At 29.3% G+C, this 21,749-nt stretch overlaps 4 protein-coding genes across 5 annotated transcripts; 1 reads left to right on the top strand and 3 right to left on the bottom strand.

Moving 5' to 3' along the window:
* The first annotated feature begins 1,940 nt into the window (after positions 1-1,940).
* Positions 1,941-8,975, top strand: LOC124491059 (uncharacterized). Of its 2 annotated transcripts, XR_012832163.1 has the most exons (5): positions 1,941-2,913; positions 3,007-3,553; positions 6,562-6,764; positions 6,848-7,180; positions 7,259-8,975. XR_012832163.1 is itself a non-coding variant. In XM_075729831.1 (3 exons), exons 2-3 carry the CDS (start codon positions 3,026-3,028, stop codon positions 6,766-6,768), a joined length of 735 nt encoding a protein of 244 aa, XP_075585946.1. In that variant the 5' UTR covers positions 1,941-2,913; positions 3,007-3,025. The 2 variants fall into 2 exon arrangements, 1 of the variants encoding a protein (XP_075585946.1); XM_075729831.1 differs by lacking the exons at positions 6,848-7,180; positions 7,259-8,975 and having other exon boundaries at positions 6,562-6,768.
* Positions 8,335-9,546, bottom strand: LOC124491058 (aurora kinase C). The gene is made up of 2 exons (XM_047053667.2): positions 9,043-9,546; positions 8,335-8,975 (listed from the first exon to the last, which is right to left on the bottom strand). The coding sequence occupies exons 1-2, from the start codon at positions 9,505-9,507 to the stop codon at positions 8,460-8,462; spliced, it is 981 nt and encodes a 326-aa protein (XP_046909623.1). The 5' UTR covers positions 9,508-9,546; the 3' UTR covers positions 8,335-8,459.
* A 459-nt stretch (positions 9,547-10,005) lies between these two features.
* Positions 10,006-12,190, bottom strand: LOC124491057 (protein lin-9 homolog). Its single transcript, XM_047053666.2, has 2 exons — positions 12,119-12,190; positions 10,006-12,015 (listed from the first exon to the last, which is right to left on the bottom strand). The coding sequence occupies exon 2, from the start codon at positions 11,967-11,969 to the stop codon at positions 10,194-10,196; it is 1,776 nt and encodes a 591-aa protein (XP_046909622.2). The 5' UTR covers positions 11,970-12,015; positions 12,119-12,190; the 3' UTR covers positions 10,006-10,193.
* A 212-nt stretch (positions 12,191-12,402) lies between these two features.
* Positions 12,403-18,196, bottom strand: LOC124490306 (uncharacterized). Its single transcript, XM_075729829.1, has 4 exons — positions 17,285-18,196; positions 15,178-15,263; positions 15,051-15,102; positions 12,403-14,913 (listed from the first exon to the last, which is right to left on the bottom strand). Exons 1-4 carry the CDS (start codon positions 17,516-17,518, stop codon positions 12,847-12,849), a joined length of 2,439 nt encoding a protein of 812 aa, XP_075585944.1. The 5' UTR covers positions 17,519-18,196; the 3' UTR covers positions 12,403-12,846.
* Between the last annotated feature and the right edge of the window lie 3,553 nt (positions 18,197-21,749).

Raw genomic sequence — 21,749 nt, forward strand, 5'->3', positions numbered from 1 at the left:
TGAACAAAATCTTTTGTTTTTACAATAAAACAATACTAGAAAAAAAACACTTCCGACCAAAAAAAAAAATAGATGATTGATTGATTGGTCGAACGATTTTTTTGTTGTTGTTGTTGTTGTTATAATCTCGGCAAAAGGGGGGGTCTACATTAATAATTTTTTGTCTTTTGTTTGATATAAAAAAAAATTTCACAAACAAGAAAAAAAATTTCTTGACAATCGTAAAGATGGCGCCATCCGTATTAATTAAAATTTAGAAAAAAAATACTCTCGATTTTTTTTCTGGTTCGGCTTTCTGGTTATTTATTATTCGGATAAATCAGAAAAAAAGGTGAAAGTAAATAAATTTAACTCATGATGATGATGATGATGATGATGATGATGATGATGATGACAAACAACAAATGATTCTCATATTTAAATAATGCGTAGGTGGAAAAAATGAATGAATGAATGATGGACACACACACGCACATTATCATCTCCATGCATGACTATCTCTCTATTATGATGATGATAAACATAAATCTTTGGGTTAAAATAGCACTGGTAATTCGTTTTCATTTCACCCATTATAATCCATCATCATCATCATCATCATCAAATAAAAACATTATGATTGCGTAATGTAAGCGTGTGGGTGGGTGTATGTGTACATTTCATTTCCATTGCATTCCATTTTTAAAAAAGAATTTAAAATTCTTTTCTATCCACTTTGCCATACTTCCTTCCTACCTGACCGAACCAAAACCAAAACCAGAAAAAAAATTGATTAAATTTTCAAAAACTACCAAACCATCATACACACACACACATTTAAATGAAAGAAAAAAAAATTCAACAGGTTGCTGTTGGCTGTCAGGTGTATGTGTATGTGTGTGTGTACAATCTCCAGAAATGGATGGAAGAAAAAAAAAGAAAAAAAAATTAGGTCATATCCAATATATAGTTGAATTTTACTATTACCATTTGGCAATGGTAACTATTTACACACACACACACACACACATACACCTGAGCTACATGACTGGAATTCATGGAATGAATGATTCGACCATTTTAAAGACCCAAAAGTTTGGACATCAAACATACCAGCAGCAGCAGCAACAGCAGCCAGCCCGCTATGTCTATGATGATGATGATGATAGATAATATCCAGGCCATACATACTAAACAGTATCGTCATCATTGTCGTAAAAGCCAATTCAATGGTATCATTCAATGAATGGTTCTCTTTTTCTGTGTCTATGTGTGTGTTACGATGAAAATAATGAAAAAAAAACCTTTGCAAATAACCGATGAATAACCGGGCAAAACAATTTTCCACCACTACACACACACACACACTAAACCCGATATAAAAACGACCACTACACCAAAAATTGGTATGTAATTAGCACAGACTTACCCGTCTCAATTTATTCATTTTTTTTGTTTTGTTCGTTCTCTATATAAATTTCGGGTATTTGATTTTACCATCTTTTTTGTTTGCAAATGAACAAAAAAAAAAATCTGGTGAGAATAGGAAATATGAAAGAAGATGAAGAGAAAAAAAAGATGAATGATTGACAGTATTTTCTCTTTGCTGCAAAGCTAGCTCTTTAATAAAAAAAATTTTTTTTTACCTGGACGGGAATTATATCATCGCCCGATGAAGAAGAAAAAGATGGTGATGGTGATGGTGAAAAAAAAGGTAGTACACTATTGATCGGATTGTACCGTTTTTGTGTAATAACCGAACCAAAAACATGGAGAAGAAGAATAGAAAAAAAAGAGTCAGAAAAAAAAACCGTTTTCAATCATTTATTGAATTATATTTAAAGAGAAAGATTTTAAATTTACAAAATGAAAAAAGTGAGAGAGCGGGAGAGAGAGAGATTCAGGCTTGTCACTAAAACACACAAAAACATTCAGAAGACACACAGTAATAGTCACAACAACAACACAGACACAGACACGGGTTATGTAATGAAAAAAAAAAATTTTTTTGTTTTCATAATAAAAAAACGACCAACTTTTCCATACAACAACAACAACAACAACAACTAGGTTGTGTGTATTATAAATGTTTGTTCATCGTTTCATTCATTCATTCATTACCGTTTTATTACAATGATGATATAGTTGTTGTTGTTGTTGTGAAAAGAAGAAATTATTATTATTATTAAAAAAAAATATGCAACAACAACAACAGCAGCATTTATTTTATTAAGCCAGTTTTTTTTCATTTAGAAAAAAAAACATACACACACACACAGGATACCAGGTGGAAGAAAACAGATAACATCATCATCATCATCATCAGTGAATACCGACAAACACACACACACACACACACGTCTTACATAGATTGAAACAACGTTTTTCTTTTTCTTTTTCTTTTTTTCGTTTCGTTTACATCTTGTTGTTGTTGTTGTTGTTTATTTGTGTTTGTTGTTGCCGTTGTTATTGTTAAACAGCACACCATCATCATCATCATCATAATCGAAAAAAAATACCGAAACATTTCATTCATTTCATTCATTCATTCACTATCGACGACGATCGATCGATCGGTATGATTCAAATGAGAAATGTAAAATCAATTTATATATGTGCATGTGTATGTGAGTGTGTGTGTGTGTGCATTATAATTTCAAATTTAATTTGACCAACAAAAAAAACACGTGATCAAAAAAAAAAAAAAATTTATTTTTTTTTCAACAAGTGTTTAAAATTCAACAAGTGAATAATGATGGATTGAATATATGCAAAAAATTTTTTTTTGTGGGTTTCAAATTTTAAAATTCATCAATCAATTTTTGTGTGTGTGTGTGTGTGTGAAATCAACGAATTTTTTTTTTTTGTTTGTTTGTCCATTTAAAGAATCAATTTGAAGGCAATATTTTACTCATCCTATATAGACAATAAAAGGTAAGTTGGTTGTTGTTGTTGTTGTTGTTGATTTTTTTCAAAAAAAAAAAATTTGGAAATTCCTGAATTACAAAATTTTTAAATTTCATTTAGGATCAATCAATAAACAATAATGATGATAATAGAAAAAAGTGATAGAAAATTAACAAAAATGGCAACACCAACACCAACAACAACAACAAATACAACGACGACAACGAAGATGATGATGATGATGAAAATAAAAAAAAAATCATCAACAGCAACAAAAACAATGAAAACAGCAACAATAACGAGGCATATTATAATGACAATGTTTATAACGATAAATATCCATTGTATTCTAATTGAATGTAATGGATATGGTGGTGGCGGTGGCGGTGGTTATGGACATGTTGAATATGCAAGACCAGTGAAAATAATTGTTAAACATATAGCCAAACATGTACCATATCCAAAACCATATCCAGTTTATAAAAAAGTATTGGTACCGAAACCATATCCAATATTTAAACCATTACCGGTGGCAAAATTTGTGCCCAAACATGTTATTGTACCGGTAACTAAACATGTTTATGCACCATATCCAGTATTGAAACCAATACCAGTTGCAAAACCATTCCCGGTACCAAAACCAATGCCGGTACCGGTTCCGGTCAAGGTAAGTTTGTAGAACAAAATTTTTTTTTTTTTAAACAAAAAACAAAAAAATTTTTTTCAATAATCAACACATGATTAGAAAAAAAAGAAAGAAAGAAAAAAAAACCAACAACAACAACACCAATGAACTAGACTAAATTTAGATTCAAAAACATCAACACTAAGCTAAGCTGAGCTAAATAAAAAAAAAAAATAAAAAAATAGAAAACTTTCAAATCACTGAATAGTAAAAAAAAAACCATCTGTCAAGTATTTCTTTTCATCATCATCATCATTTTTTTTTTTTTTTTTTTTGATCAATCATTATACATTGGTAGTAGTAGTAGTAGTAGTAGTAATAACAGGTAACAGGTTGATAGGTTGGTTTCAATTTTTTTTTTGTTTTGTTTTGTTCCAATAATCAGGCTAATCACTAGATTTTGAATAAGTTTTTTTTTATTATTATTAAATCAATCATCATCATCGTCATAGTCATCGGTAGTAGTGAAATGAATTTGATATTGATGATTTTGTTCACCATCTATCAAGAGAGGGAAAGAGAGCTATCTTTGGCCAAAAAAAAAAAAAAAAAAAAACAGTCAGTCAGATATCCGATAAAGAAAAATTTCTTCTTTTCATTTCATTTCATTTCATTTTAAGCAAACAAGAAAATAATTTTCTTCAGGCAATTCGGTTTTTTCATTCATTCATTCATTTCATTTCATCAATCGATTGAATGCTTGCTCATTTATAATGATGATGATGATAATAATATGATGCCAAGCAAAATATATAAAAAACGGCGCATAAGGTGAAAACAACGAAAAAAAAAAATTTTCTCATTTCGTTTGGATGATGATGATGGCAGCAAATCCTCGATGATGATGATGATGTGTGTGTGTGCATGTGCCAAAAATAGTGTCAAAATAAATAAAATAACCGAAAGCTTACAATTTTTTTTTGTTTCTCGATATTTTCAATGCAAGCAACAAAAAAAAAATTTTTTTTTTTTTTTGGTCAATGTGTGGTAAAATATTTCAGATGATGATGATGACCATACGATGATGATGAATCAAAAAAAAAAAAAAAAAATCTTTGATCAATGATTGATGTCAATTCATATTCAAATCATATTTACCTGTTGATTTTGGATGATTTGGATGATGATGATGATCCTTGAAAATGAAGAAAAATCCAAACAAATCGTATCGTTTCGGTTATCAAATTCATTCAAAGTTTTTCTTTTTCTTCTTCATCATCATCATCATCATCATCATCATTGTTTGTTTATTCAAGTGGTATACCATAATCATTGAATCATTTTTATGAATGGCTGAAAATAACTGTCTGGTTATTTTTTTTCTTTTTTTTTTGTTTGTCATCGATTTTTTTTATTTATTTATTTATTTGATGATGATGATAGTGAAAGGGCTGAATCACTTTTTTTTTCTTCATTTGTTCAAAAACGATATCTACCTAAATGGTCATGATTATGTTCATGATCATGATGATGATGATGATGATGATGATCTAAATATATCGCTGTCTATATAGTAGTAGTAGTCGACAAACAATTCATACAATTACCATAACGACGATAATCATTCCCATTTTTTTTTCTTTTCGTTGCCTTTATTCACATATGATGATGATGATGATGATGATGATGCCAACCTACCTTTTACTGGACTGGTTGTCTGTGTGTATTTCGATGTGATTATGATAATAATAATCATCATCATCATCATCATCATCATCGTCGTATTCGTCTTCAGCGTTGGTTGTCTTGTTATAATTGAAAATTTCTGCTGCCTACCTGTTGCCAATACATAATTTTTTTTCTTTTTTTTTTGCTGCTGATGTACTGAATAAATAGATTACTATTATTTTCCATTCAAAATTTAAAAGTTAAACTGGTTAATCATCATCATCATCATCTAAAACAATTATTAATTTATAATAATGATGATGATTAGATGATTGATCAGATTCGGATTTAGATTACTTACTTCGCTTGGTTTGGATCTCATTTCATTTCATTTTTCTTATACATAAGAAAAAGAAGAAAAAAAATAACGATAATTTCAAATAGTGAAAATTGAGCATGTCAAACATCCATTGAAAGATAATTTCGGAGAAGAAAAAAAAACCAAATTGTTGAATGAAACCGAATTAGCCAGCAACAATAACCACAGCAGCAGCAACAGCAACAAGTTAAGCCATTATATTCTTTAAATGGTCAGTTGGTCAATCGATTTCGATAGGTCATTCATTTCATTTCATTCAGTTGAGACATAAGCCAAATAACATTTCGGGTAGAAATAAACAATGATGCTTGGCGTGTGTGTGTGTGTGTATTTTCAAACCAAACCAAACCAAACCGAAAAAAAATTTGGGTCAGTCAGGTCGCGATCGTCGTCATCACTGTTGCTGTTGTCATGGACATGGCTGAATATTTTTTTTTTCTTCTTTTCTTCATTTATTCAGACTCTCTCTACCGCTTTCTATATAAAATTTATTTATATGTAGGACTCTCTCAAACACTCACTTTTCATCATCATCATCATCATCATAATCATAATCATCAAAATGATGATGGTAATTTCCACATTTACACAAAATAATAATAATAATCAGATATAAACGCCAACGGCCATATTGTTACCATCATCATCATCATCATCATAACAGCAGCAACAGTTGATTTTTTTTTCCTTTGGAATGTCCGTTTTTTTTTTTTGGTTGTTGCTGTTGTTGTTGTTGTTGATCATAACATCAACATCATCATTCGAATCTATTTTGACTGAACATGGCTAACACTATAGACAAATTCATCATTTGGATAAAGAAGAAAAAAAAGGATGATAGTTTTTTTTGTTGGTTGTTGTTGTTGTTGTCCATCAATCATAATCGATTTATATTTACCATAGATAGGTTTCTTTGTTTAAAAGCTCTAATTAAAAATTTTTCATGTTTTTTTTCCGATGCCTCCCCCCACACTTCATCTGTTTGAAAAAAAAAAAATTCCAGGTACCAAAACCATATATAGTACATGTGCCAAAACATGTACCAGTTGCAAAACCATATCCAGTACCTGTGCCGGTAAAAGTACCGAAACCAGTGGTTGTACCTATTATGAAACATGTTCCATATCCTGTACCAAAACCGGTACATAAAATTATACCGGTTTTTAAAGAAGTGCCCTATATTGTTAAGAAACATGTACCAGTTTTGTAAGTATTTTTTTTCATCTATTCATCATCTAATAAAATCCATTGATGATTCTTTATTACCACCCATTTATTATGGGATACAGAGTCGAACATCATTATAAAGAAGTCAAAGTTCCATTGAAACATTATGGTGGCTATTAAAATCAATCAAATAATGAATTGAATGAAATTTAATCGATTAAAATTTAATAAAATACAAAAATAATAGTCAACTAATCATCATCATCATCATCATCATCATTATCACCATCATCCAGCTGTTGTTATATGTGCTCCTACAAATAAAGAAACGTGTCCGGATCGCCCCACTGATCGATTGATCAGAATTGATTTTTTTTTTGTTTTCAATTTTCTCGGATGGATTATTAATATGATCAACTTTTTTTAATGGAAAATTTTGGATTATAATCCAAAATGTAAGTGTTTAATAATGAATCATATATGATTGATTTGACAACAAAAAAAATTTTTTTTTTTTCAATTTTTCCACTTAGAAATGATTCCGATTTTTTTTTGTTCTTTTTGGCATCTCATCATTTTCATTGCATTTCTCATTTCGTTCATTGTTTTTTTTTCTTCATTCTGGGCCCCAAATCTTATTATGGATTTATGTGTGTGCTCGTCAATCAATCATCGATTTTTTTTTCCTGTTTTTTTTCATTCATTTATTCATTCATTCGCCATTGAGAATACATCAACACCTCGTCATTTGTCATATAAATTTTTTTTTTCACATTTCCATTCTATCAATCAGAATTTTCTCTCTCTCTCTCTCTCTCTGCATCTTTTTTGTGGCTTATATTTCATAATACACACACACACAACAATCACTGAATCTATTAGATATATATATGTGGTACCTGTAGGTATCATTTTAATTTAATTTTGGATTTTTTTTCTTCGTTTTTTTTTTCATTTGCTTTCATTCCATTTTTAGATCCATTTTTTTTCATTCATTCATTCATCCAATCAATCAATTATTATTCCCATTTATTGATACCTCTCTCTCTCTTATATTGGACTGGATATTTTTTTTTTTTAGATATCCATTTCATTTCTGTGAATCTATACTAATAATTCAACCGTTCAATTTCACCACAACCACACACACACACACTTGATACTTTCGATTGTTTTTTTTCAAATTATCATTTTCGATATAAATCATCATAAAATTGAATCAAAAACCAAAAAAAAACCAAGAAATGAAATGAATAGAATCAATTTTTCTCTACTTAGCAGCAACGAACGAACGAACGAACGAACGAAAGACAACGGCATTGGAATGTGAATCAATTTATTGATTGGAAATTTTGGTTTTTTTTTCCTACCGAAAATTTTGTCTTCTTCAGATAATCTCTTTTTCTCTCTTGATCATGTGTGTATGTGTATGTTTTTTTTTTGTTTTGTTAAATGTTAATTTTTTTTATTTCTTTTCCCTTGTATTTGATTGATTGATTGATTGATTTAAATTTTTTTAAAAAAATCAAGATTACCAGATTATACACACACACACACACACACAGATACATATAAATAGACAGACATATATATATACAGAGATAATAAATTAGATTATCAATTGGTTTTATTTTCAGTTTTTTTTTCGTAAATGTAATTTGTATCTATCGATATAATAATAATAAAAAAGAATTTTTCGAATATTTGATCACATATGAAATATGAATATTAATGTCAAACAAATTTGGCAACACCACAATTTGAGCATCGATAATTTACATCATCTTCTGTGATGGCAAATTGTTTGATCCAATCATGTTTTTCAGCTTCAATTAATTGCATTCGATTTTCCGGTTTAAATATCAATAATTTTGATATGAAATCTTTGGCCAAATCACTAACATAATTGGGATAGGAAAATTTTACATGAGTAATGTGATCATAAGTTGTCTGCATATCGGCCGATTCAAATGGCGGACGACCACAAAGAAATTCATATGTCAATACACCTAAACACCATATATCGACATTATGATCATATCGCTGTCGTAGAACGATCTCCGGTGGTAGATAATCAATTGTACCACACATTGTATTCCGTCGTTGTGATGGTGCATGTACTGACCAGCCAAAATCGGAAATTTTCAATTCACCATGATAACCGAGAAGAATATTTTCCGGTTTTATATCACGATGGATAACATTATTTTCATGGCAAAATTTCAATGCCGCAATCATTTGCCTAATGTACTGTAGCATTTGAATAAAATAACATTTCATTAACTAATAAAATAATAATCAATCAATTTATACTTACAGTGGCCGCTTTCATATCATCAAATCTACCGACTTTTTTCAATTTTTCATACAATTCACCACGTGGTGCATATTCAAGCACAAGAAAAATACGATGTTCATCATCGAAATAATCATATAACCGCAATATATTTTTATGTTGTAGACGAAATTGAATTTCAATTTCACGCCGTAATTGATGGGCCATATTGTCTTTTCGTAATTGTTCTTTGAACAATGTTTTCAATGCCACAAAAAAATGTTCTTTTTTAGTTCGGGCAAGATAAACACGGCCAAATTTTCCTCGTCCAAGTGGCTTACCGATATCATAATCTTCAAGCTTTTTATCTTCAACTTCAACTTCAACATTGTTGGATTGTTGTGATGATGATGATGATGATGGTTCCATGTTTGAAAACGAATGCAAATTGAAAATGATAATAAATGAGACAAAAAATCGAATTTCATGTAAAAACACACGAGACATTTCAACCGCCAAAATCTAACCGTTTTTATTCAACAACATAAAAACATGTAGTAGCGGCAAAGAAATAGTCAAAATGATGATAGCCATCCAAAAGAGATAGAAGCATTTGTAAATGTAATTGTGCCTGTTCATCGAGTACATATTGTGAATCATCATTTGTTATTAAACTAAAAAATTCAAAAAGAAATTCTATTTAAAAAGACAAGTGGATATTTTTATTTTTTTTTTTTGATTTTCTGGTAAAACCAATTTAATATTAAACTTTTGACTGATTATTATTAAAAAACTTATGTCTGAAAAATTTATTTATTTATTTATTTTTGTCTGTTTATTTCGTTTTCTTATTCATGCAAATATCAAAAAACAATCATTAAATTATTTTTTTAGAATAACCAATAATAGATGGCGTTACTGGGTTCTTTATATTGACATTTTTTTTCACATATGATTCGAATTTGGATTATTGGAATTTCAAAAATGAAAAATGATCAATATATTGGATTGGATTTTATTTATTTTCTTTAAAAAAAAGTGATTGGATAAAATTTGTTAATAGCAAATCAGATTACAATGAATATTATATCGATAATATTAATAACACATGACAATAATAAAATTGAAAACGAATGAAATGAATGAATGAATGGTGATAATAAGTCCATTTTTTTCGATTTGTTCCAATGTGGTCAATTGATTTCCGTTTTGATCATATCATTTTGATGATGATGATGATGATGTTGATTGGATTGGCTGCTATTGCTGCTACTATTATTGTTGATATTATTATTATTGTTATTATTGCTATTAGCATTATTATACAAATTCGATGTCGACATCGTTGTTGTTGATGATAATGATGATGATGTTGTGGATTCAGCAAAAGCGCCCACATTACCTAAATGTGATACACAGGTCATTATATGACGAATATGTATTTCAACATTATTTTGAAATGTATCATGATTATCGCGATGTATCATGTCACGAATAGTTGACAATGCTTTCAATAATGATTCAAATTCATGTGAGCTTATCTCACAATCACGAAATCCACGTAAATGTACCAATAAACACATTAGATTGATGATTAAATCTCGCATTTTTTCGCTAACTTTAAATTTTCCTTGTAATTTTTCAATCAATTGTTTGGATTCAATTTGATATTTTTGTGTCAATACATCTGGCCGTAGACTTTTTAATTTACCATCCAATGCAATCTGTAGACTGTAGCTTTGAATTTTTTTCAAATGAAAACAAAGTTCTTTATTGGTACGTTCCAGATCCAATATGGTCAATGCATATTGTTTTTTAAATGTATATGATATCGGCATTGATAATGTTGTCATACGTTCGATTTTTGTATTCATTGCTTGTAATTCGGTTAGTTTACGTTTTTTTAATGTCAATATTTTCGATGCTTTAACCATATAGGTTAAAAATTTGATTGGAAATCCACCGATACATTGATCAACTTCTAATATTTTTGAACGTTGTTTTGCAATTATTTCTGACTGCTGTTGCTGTTGTTGTTGCTGTTGTATGGATGTTGTTGTTGTTGTTGTTGATGATGATGATGATGATGATGTTAAAAGATGTGGTTCAACCGTAGCAATTGAATCAACAATACGATTCGATAGATTCCATGTTTTTCTTGTTTTAATCTGAAATGATGATAATGGCGCTAATTGTGGTATATCTGATGATGATATATCATAATCAGGTATGGTTAATGAACCTAATTCATCACGATTAAATCGTACACGATATGTACCATTCGATGGATTAATGCCTTCAATTGTACCAAAATGTAGACCTTCATGTTGTCTAGCTAATGCATTGACACGATTACCAACGACTAGTGGTTGTGGTAGATATTCTGGTAAATCTTTATAAATATTAATATCGGCCACTTTATTCTGTTGTAGATAACGTATTTTACTATGTTTCGTATGTAATGTAGTACGTTCTTCATCGAAAAACGAAGATGAACAACGACGTGGTTTACCCATCAAACGTCGAATCTGTGACCATTCAATACGTGTTAGATATCTTGTTTTCAATTGTGGAAATGAATCTTTCAAACATAGGCTGAATTCATTTTCATCCAAAAATAATACCTGATCAATACTACCATAGAACCATTCCAATATGACCCAATTATATGCTTTTGGTAATTTCAGCAATGTTTTCAAACTATTCATCAGATTATTACCGATATTTTTACTAAATTTTCCTTTATAAATAACTATAGATTCTTCTTGTTGTTGATTTTTATTTGTAGAATTATTATTGTTCGATATTGATTGTTTATTATTTGATTTCATATTATTGGCCATCGATGATGATATTGAATATAATGGCATACGATTTGAACCAAATGATGTTTCTTCATCTTCATTAAAAATTAAACGATTCTTTTTTCGATTACGAATCGGATGACCAACACGATTAGATTGTGACATTATTATTATTATTGATTATTATACGAATAGTTGATTCTTATAAGAACTAAAATAGAAAATCATTGAAATCATTGGTGGTGAAAAAAAAAATAGAATAGAATAAAACGAAAACCGCGCTCCAAGCAACCAGCAACATTCACAAAACATACCCAAAACCCAACCACAGCCACCAGCAGAAGTAGAAAAAGGTACATGTATAGCAGCATTGAATACACACACACACACACAAGAAAGGGGAAAAACAAGACACTCCAAACTCAAATACAGAAAAGCAAAAAAAAAAAAAAGAATGTCGACTATTTCATCATAACCATTGTTATATTGTCATAATAGTCGCGTGATTGAAATTTGATTTTTTTTGTTTTGTTTTGTTTTTCAATGTTTTTTTTTCCGTTGTTTCAAAAACGGATCTCCGAATTTTAAAAAACAAAAATTTAAATGAAAAAAAAATTAAACTTTATTATTATCATTAAATTGGTAATCGGACAACATTCATCAACAATTGAATTGGAAAAAAAAAATTCAAAAATTGATTGAACACGATTTTTTGCGAACAAAAAAAAAATTTCCGTTTTTTTGTTTGTTCGTCACATTTTCTATGTCCGTTTTAAATGTGTTGACGTGTGTGTGTGAAATATAAAACATTTTGGTTTTCAATATTATTTAAAACTAACTAGAATAAAGGGGGTGATGACATGACAAAAAAAAAATTTCCAAAAAAAATAAAATTTTCAAAACAAAAAAAAGAGAAAACTTTCTGGAAAAAGTTTTAAAAGTGTTCGAAATTCGAATGTTGTTTGGTTGTGTTATTTTGTTGCATTGAAAATATCAATTAGTTGCCTTTTTTTTATTGTGACGATTTTTTTTTTCGTTGTTTTCAATTATATTTATTCAACATTTCCAATACTTGTGCAATGATACTATCACGTTCCGGATCATTCTCCAATGATGGATCGATTAGTAAATTTTTACCTTTTATCTGTTTGACCACTTTATAATTTGTTGTACCATAATCAGCCATTTTTGTATTTTGTTCATTATTTTGTTCATTAGCTATTGTTGATGATAATAATCGATGATTTTTTAAATTTCCTTTACTATTATTATTATCATTGACAAAAGAAATCTTTACCGGTTGTTGTTGATTATTATCAACATTGTCATCAATTATTGTTGTTGATGATGATAATGTTTGATCTTTACCATTACTATTTATCAATGATCGTGAAATTTCACGTGTTGGTTCAATAATACGTATTGGTGATGCAACAGTTACATAATGATTTGGACTAATTTGTGTTGAATGGCCATTATTATTTTGTGCTAAACTTTGTGCAATTAATTGTTCATATTTAGACAATGTTGATGATGACAATGGTGATGGTAAAACGGAACCATGATTATGGTGATGATGATGATGATGTTGATGATTAGATCCAATTTTTGTATATTGTTCCGTTTTATTATTCATCGGTGTCAACGATATCAATTGTTCATTTATATGATTGAATGCTTTCAGTGTTGTTGGTTTATTTCGCTGTTGCTGTTGCTGCATTTGTTGTTGTCTTTGTTCAACTAAACGTACATATGAAGCCGGAATTGGTTCCAATTTTGATGCTTTTTGATTTTCAATATAAAGCTGTGAAAATGTTGCCGGTGTAAATGTACTGCTACTACCTTTATGTGTACTAATCGGTGTTGGCGATATATTCCCGTAATCGATTAATGGTCGATCTGTTGTTGATGTGTCAACAGTATTCTTTGGTGATGAATATTTTTTCATAATCTCATATGATGATAAATTATCTGTATCCAATTTCGTTGTATATGTTGCTGTTGTTGGTTTCAATTTATCGATTGAAATATTTCCATCATATGATGACGATATGGTTGTTGTTTGCCGTAATGGGCCATAATTGAAAAGTTTTTTATCCATTGTCGATGATTTTGAATTAATTTGTCGATTAATATTATAATCCATTGGAACATATGTATTCATCAATTTGTTCGGGGTTGATTCATATTTTGGATATTTATGAATTATTACCGGTGTTGTGATCGTACTACTACTACTTCTACCATTGGCACCGCCATTACTACCACCACCACCGGTGGATAAATAAGTTTTTGGTGTTTCCAATTCATATGGTGATGGTGCCCGATGAAGATGTGGTTGTCGATGATTATTTTTCAATGTTGTTGAATGTTCCAGAATTAATGATGAATTTTTTTCATTATTATTAATAGTACGATAAATATCATCATCATGATGATTCAAATTGATTAAATCATTATTATCATCATCATCGTTTGAATATTGATCGATGACCGAGGATATTAAACGATTACGATGTTCATTTCTATCCAGTTGTTGTTTCGGGCGACGGCTACGATCATTTGGTTGATTAACATAATGATTATCTTCATGATGATAATCACCATCATCATTATCATCATTCATTTGAATTGGTTTTCGTGTTCGATGATGATTATTATTATGATGATGATGAGGAATTCTATTTGATGACAATGATGGTTCATTAAACATTAATGTTGTCGTTGTCAATGTTGATTGTGGATATGATGATGATGATGATGGTGGTAGTGTTGATTTTGTAATTATTGGTGTCGGTGCTAATGATGTCGATGTTGTTTGTGGTTGTTGTTGTTGTTGTTGTTGATAATTATTATAGTGGTTGTGATGATTATATGGTGATGATGTCGACGACGACGGCAATTGTGATGATGATGATGATGAATGGCTCCGTTTAAATATATCATCATCGGTTAAAAAATATGCTTTTGGATCACCATTACGTTTATTGAGGTAAAAATATGATGGTGATGCATCACATGGTATTGAATCATCATAACGTGTACATGTGAATGACATTTGATTGAATACGGTACCATTTACACAGGAAAATGTATGTTTTACAAATGACTATATGATAATGGTATGATGATATGATTCATTTTTTTTTGTTCCAGCGACCAGAATTTAAAAAAAGGGAAACATTTTAATGTTTAAAAAAAATATATGAATATTCTCGATGCATTAATAATCATTTATATAATTACCGGTTTATCGTATGGATTATTGGCATTCTCACAGACATGATAAAATTGGCATCTATGTGAAAAAAAATCGACCGAAAAGTATCCGGATTCGGTTATTGCGAATTTATTTGAATATTACAAAACTTACCCATAAGCAACATCGGCAAAATAGCCATCACTTTGACATTTAAATGCAGCGTTTGCTTTTTCAATACTATTCAATGGAATTGGCTCCTGTTTTTTTTTTGTTTGTTTGTTTGTTACGATTTCAAAAAAAATTTTTGTTCCACATCATTTCATGATGATCAATGATTGATCGATTGCGATCCATTTGATGGTCAACATGGAAAAAAGAAAAGAAAAAAAATGAACATAAATCACCAAAAACCATTATTTATTCAAACATTATTATGGACGAAAAAAAATAAATAAATCTCGTAATCCATTTAACAACAATAATAAAACAGCAACAAGTATGATGTCATCAATCAATCAATCAATCAAAATGGACCATATGATCATCACATATCAAATCACCATTGACCATTGACCATTGGCCACATAAATCCAACAGGTGTTTGTCTGTGTGTATGTTAGGTTCGACTGATTATCCTCTTTATATAAAACGAAATAATAATGGATTGGATTGATGGATTTATCCACATGATGATGATGATTGATCAAACATTGAAAAAAAATTGTACATTTAAATGATGATGCTTTTTCTTTTTTTCTTTTTTTTTTGGTTCCGGTTTTTTTTCAAATATGATTGTAGCCATGTGACAACTACTGATGATGATGATGATGATGATGGTCAATCATTTTTTTTTTTGCATCATCATTCATTGTTGTTGATGATGGATCAAGTGTTAGATCATCAGAGTGAATGAAATAATGAAAAAAAAACATTCCAGATGTATTGTTTTTTTTCTAGGTTCGACTGATTTTTTTTTTTTGCATCATCATTCATTGTTGTTGATGATGGATCAAGTGTTAGATCATCAGAGTGAATGAAATAATGAAAAAAAAACATTCCAGATGTATTGTTTTTTTTCTTCATTCGTAAACCATTGTCCACCTGTATTGTAAAATGAAATGCGTGTGTGTGTGTTTTGAATTTGAATTTAAATTTTGACCAAAAAAGAAAAAAAAATTAATTACGATTAATTATTGTTATCTTTTTTTTTCTTTTGGCAGTATATGATGGACTAAAATTTAGCCACTAAATGATGATGATGATGACGATGATTGATGCAGAACCTGAATTCAAAAAGACATCTTTCCAGGTGTTATCATCATTGAAAATGAGTCAATTTAAATGTTTACCAAATGAAGAAACGTAAAGAGAATGAAAATGAAAATAGTAAAAATTGACCACAAGTGACTGGATGGATGGCCATTACAATGATAATAATGTCCATCTATAGGTATTTTATTGTTTTTTTTTAAATTTTAATAATAACCGAATGTTTTTATTATTATCATACCGAATGGCCGGTAACTTTTGTCATCGACAAATAAATACACAAACAATGATAGAAGAGAGAAACATAGGAAATGATGATGATGATGATCATCATCATCATCAACAAGTAGATCAATTTCCAATTGTTGTCGATAATAATCAAGATGATGATAAAATCAACAAGTTTTTTTTCCATTTAAAATTTGTTTTTTTTTCTCTCTTTCTGTACCGGAAAGATTTTCGTTTTCATCGATCCAAAACGATCCCTTGAATGGTTAAAAATCAACTTGATGGCCAACAAGCTATAGCTAAACATACAATCAGGCCATATAATGTGACATTGTGACAAATCATTGATTATATGATCATGATTTTTCAAAATTTGATTTCATTATAATAAAATTAATTAATCCCTTTGAGACGTTCATTATTATGCATGCAACAACAAACAAAATTTGAAATTACAAATTAAAACATTACCGGCTGTGACCTTGTGTTCAATGACTCTAAATGACAAACAAAAAAAAAAATAAAATGCTAATCAACGATGAAAATGAAAATGAAAATGAATCATGAATCACGATTGAATTGATTTGATCATAATCTGGATAAACTGATTGAATTTTTTCGTTTAGTTGATTGAATATAATCGATTAATCATGGAACAGAAAAACTAATCGATTTTTTTTTCTTCATCTTCGATAGATCGATTGATGAGATACAATTTTGCGCGCGTGTGTGTGTGTGTTTGCACGTGTTATTTTGATTATTTTCTCATCGATACACTTACCTCTTCAATTATATTATCATTGATGATTGCACTGTAATCATGATGACCATGATGAACAATATTATGATTCGTACAATGAACAAAATGGCAAATGGTGATAATTATCGTGATTAATGTCACCATTCTGGTGGTGGTGGTCTTGTTTGTAGTTTTTATTGAATTATTCAACGACGATAATGTTGATGATGATAATAATCTCAATAGAGATGATAATATCGATTTTTTGGAATTCATTTTGATTTGATTTTTGTTCTTGGCACTTTGGTATGTTTGATTTCAATTATCATCATCATAATCATCATTGATATTATTGATGAAAATTTATTGATTTCAGTGATTCTGGATGTATTTATTCGGCAGATTCTTTCCAATGTTTAATCATGTGATGTGAACAGTAGAAAAGAAGATGAAATTTCATTTTCAAACAATCAGTTCATCATATGCAACACAATAATAATGAAAAAAAAACGACGACGACACAAATGATCATTGGACATTGAGATTGAGAACAGAATGATGATGAGTAAATAAAACACACTGCTGCCGTTGCTGTGCTGATGGATGATTGTTAAATTATCCGGATGAGAACAAAAAAAAAATTAAGCTGAAAAGATTGATAGAAGATGATAATCATAATGGTGGACAGTGGACAACAACAACAAAAAAAATCGAATGAAAAAAAATGAAAAGATCACACACACACACACACACGACAAGTGACAATATGGAAAAAAATATTGTCACCACTTTGCTTATTTTTTTTCGTGTGTGTGTGGGAATTTTTTTGAAAAGAAAAAAAAATTTGTTTGTTTGTTGGATCATTGGATCTTTGTCATATTCATCGTTTGTTGTTGTTGTTGTTGTTGTTTGATAGAAATGCCAATCCTATCTACCCGTTTGTTTAGGATTTCAGTTTTCTTTTGTTCCAAACCACGATCTTGCTCTCCACATTTTTTTTTTTTTTTTGTTATTCATTCACAGAGACACATTGGGCGCTCTTTAAGCATTTTTATTCATGTGTCTGTGTGTCTGTGTTTCAGCGCCATTAAGCACACAAATTTGGAACGAAAAAAAAAGCGAATACGATAGAGTTGAAAAGAGTGACGAAGAGACGAAGGAGCCATTCAAAAGACACACTTATAAGTGACACTGTATAGAAAAAAAGCCACAACAAAGTCAAGAAAAAATAAGGATAGTGAAAAGGATAGTGATTCTCATTAAATTCTGCGCGTGTTGATTTTAAAATTTAAATTTTTTTTTCTTCACTGGTGATGATGAACAACGAATGATCAATTTTTTTGAATGTTATGAATTTCAAAACAACAACAACAACGGTAAAAAATCATTCAGTAATTCATCTGGTTTATCTCTTTATTTGCACTGAGAAAATTGAAAATGCAAATTTCTTTTCATCATATTCATATGGTGGATGATTAAAATCTAGTCACACACACACGGATGAATTAGGTTTTCTTGCTTCTCGGCTCGTTTAATTTGTACAGTCCAACATATAGCTAAAATTAGCTTTCACTTTTGGGAAAAACAAACAAACAAACAAATAAAAAAAAATACAGCAACAAATTAATTACAATCTATCTTCATTTGTGTAAATTATCCGGTAATATAATGCTAACAACAACAGCAATAACCGAAAGCGAACGAAAACAAAAATTTGTTCCATTTTGTCCAATTTGTCCGCTGGAGAATCGTCATAAAAGATGATGATTTTTTTTTCTTGTTCCAGAAACAATGCAAAGAAAAAAAAACGAGCAACAACAACAACAACAACAACAACAACAAAAAACTCGATCATATACCATGATAATGATCATAATGTTTTTTTTTTGTAAGTGTGTGTGTGTGTTTCAAGTTTAGCTCTAACACACAAAAACATTTTGTTTTTTGTTCCATTCACAGAATAATGATCAAAAACGAAAATAAAAAATGATGATATGATGGCCATTTACACACACACACACATATAAATAACATATCTCTCCACTCTGAACAAAATGTTTTTTCAGTGCAAAAAAAAATAAATGTCTACGTATTTCGTAAATGTATAAAATGTTACTGTTTTTTGTATCAAAAAAAAAAAAAAAAAAAAAAATTTGAATTTGAAATTGATGATGATGATGATGATCATCATCATTATTATTATTATCCATCAATCAGTGTTGTTGTTTTTTTTCTCACACTTTGCGTACGAAAAAAAAAATCGATTGTTGTTGTTGTTGTTGTTGTTGCTGGAATAAATAGCCAGCCAATTTCAGCAATCATTTTTATTTGTCTGTTTGCTTGTTTTTTTTTTGGGTGATGTGATCAACAATGTTATTTGGAATCGAAATTTAAACGATTTTTTGTTGTTGTTGTTCAAATTCCAAAATCGATTGTGTCTGTATGTGTGTGTGTGTGTGTGCGTTTGATCTGATCTGATCATCAATCAAATCAAATCTGATTTGACAGACAGACAGATAGACAGACGGACAGGCAGGAAAAAAAAATTAAATTGATCCAGAAAAAAAAATCAAACATTTAAATACCCGGGACATGTTCTGATTAAAGATTAATATTTTTTTTTTGTTTTTGTTTTTTATTCCATCATTTCGCGGAATCTGATTTGTCGTTTTGGAAATATTGAAATAAATCATCGGATTTTACATGAAAGATTTGACTTGATTTGATTTTTTTTTTGCTGAGTAAATAAAACAACAACAACAAAATAAGATGTTTATGAACAAGAAAAAAAAAACGATGATGAAATCAACAAAAAAACAGAATGAGATCAGAAATTTTGAATCAAATTAAACTAATCAAAAAAAAAACAAACAAATGACGAATGACTGACCTTGATGAAATGATTTATTTTGTTGATTCAATTTGTTTTCATAATTATCATTGATCATTGATCATCAATCATCAATGATCATCTTTTATGGTGATCTTCATTAAAATGATGATGATTATTGATGAATTAACTGAATTGATCTAATTCAAACAAATCATTAGATTAATAAATTCATCCAATCAATCAATCAATCAATCAGTCAATGAGTTTAGAATCATTAGCCTATAGGTCAAACAATCAATCAATCAAACAATCAATTGATTCAATTGACCATATGTTCCATATAGGCGAGATTTTTAGAAATTTTAATCATCAACAAAAAAAAATTTGGATAAAAACTTTGTCATTTTTTTCAATTTCCGCTTTTATTAATTTATTTTTTTTTCTTTTTCATGACAAAAAAAAATTCATATTTGAAGAATACCACCTGTTGATTACTGATTATTACTGACAACAACGACAACAAACTGTTGATTATTGGTGGTGGTGGTGGTGAATGGTGAATATCCATGAAAACTATATATTTATCTGATGGTTGATTGAAAACGTAACACACAATGGCTATCTGGTTTTTTTTTCATTGCAATTTTCCACCATAATGAATAAATAACAATAGCATTGGATTGAACTGGATTGAATAAGATAAGAAAAAAAAAATTTTCAATTTCAAAAAGGTTCTATTCACATACCAATAATAATTACACTATATATTTCCTACCGTTATTATCTATTACAATGAAATCGTTTCACAATCCAATCACAAATGAGCCGAAAAAAAAGGCAACAAGTGATCAACAAGTGTCATCATCATCATCATCATCATAATTGTGGTCTTTGTTGAAAATTTTTTTTTTCCAAGTGAAAGTGTAAATTGAATTTTTCGTTTGTCTCATTTTCGTTTCTTTGTTTGAAAATTGGTTCTCAATTTTACAACTATAGTGATAAAGATGATGATGATGGTGATAATTATGTGATTATGATTAATGAATCTTTTTCATTTGATGGATTGATTTGGTTTTTTTTTATTGTTTTGTTTCTAAATTTTGCACATCAATTTTTCGAGTTTCAATTCCATTGATGATGGACAATTGTCAATTGATTTTTTTTTTTTTTTTGACAATTGAAAATTAAAACTAGAATATTTCTGGCCACTGACAATCAATTGACAAACAGTGAAATATAGTGGCTATTTCTATTTTCATTGATGAATGTGGAGCTAGTTATGTTTTTTTGTTTTTTTTTTTGTTTTTGTTTTTGTTTCTGTTTTCTACTCGTTCATTCACATTTACAATTTATTATTATTTGTGATTTATGAGTGAGCCATCAATTGTAATGATCTTGGAACATATTTATCCATTGAACACATAAACAAGCACACAGAAACACCTGTTTAAATTTAAATTTTTTTTTTGTTTTGTTTCAGAATGATGATGATGATGATGATGATCAAGATTGACCGAATCAAGATGCTCCACGCACAAATTCATCATCAATACAAGACAAAAAAACAACAACAACAACAAATGAAATGAATGAATGAAACGATAGTATGAAAATGAAATTGCAATTGTATATGCGTAGGTGGTTGTGCTGGGCAACAACAACAACAACTTTATT

Source organism: Dermatophagoides farinae, chromosome 4 (genome assembly GCF_024713945.1).
Source record: "Dermatophagoides farinae isolate YC_2012a chromosome 4, ASM2471394v1, whole genome shotgun sequence".
NCBI lineage: Eukaryota > Metazoa > Arthropoda > Arachnida > Sarcoptiformes > Pyroglyphidae > Dermatophagoides > Dermatophagoides farinae.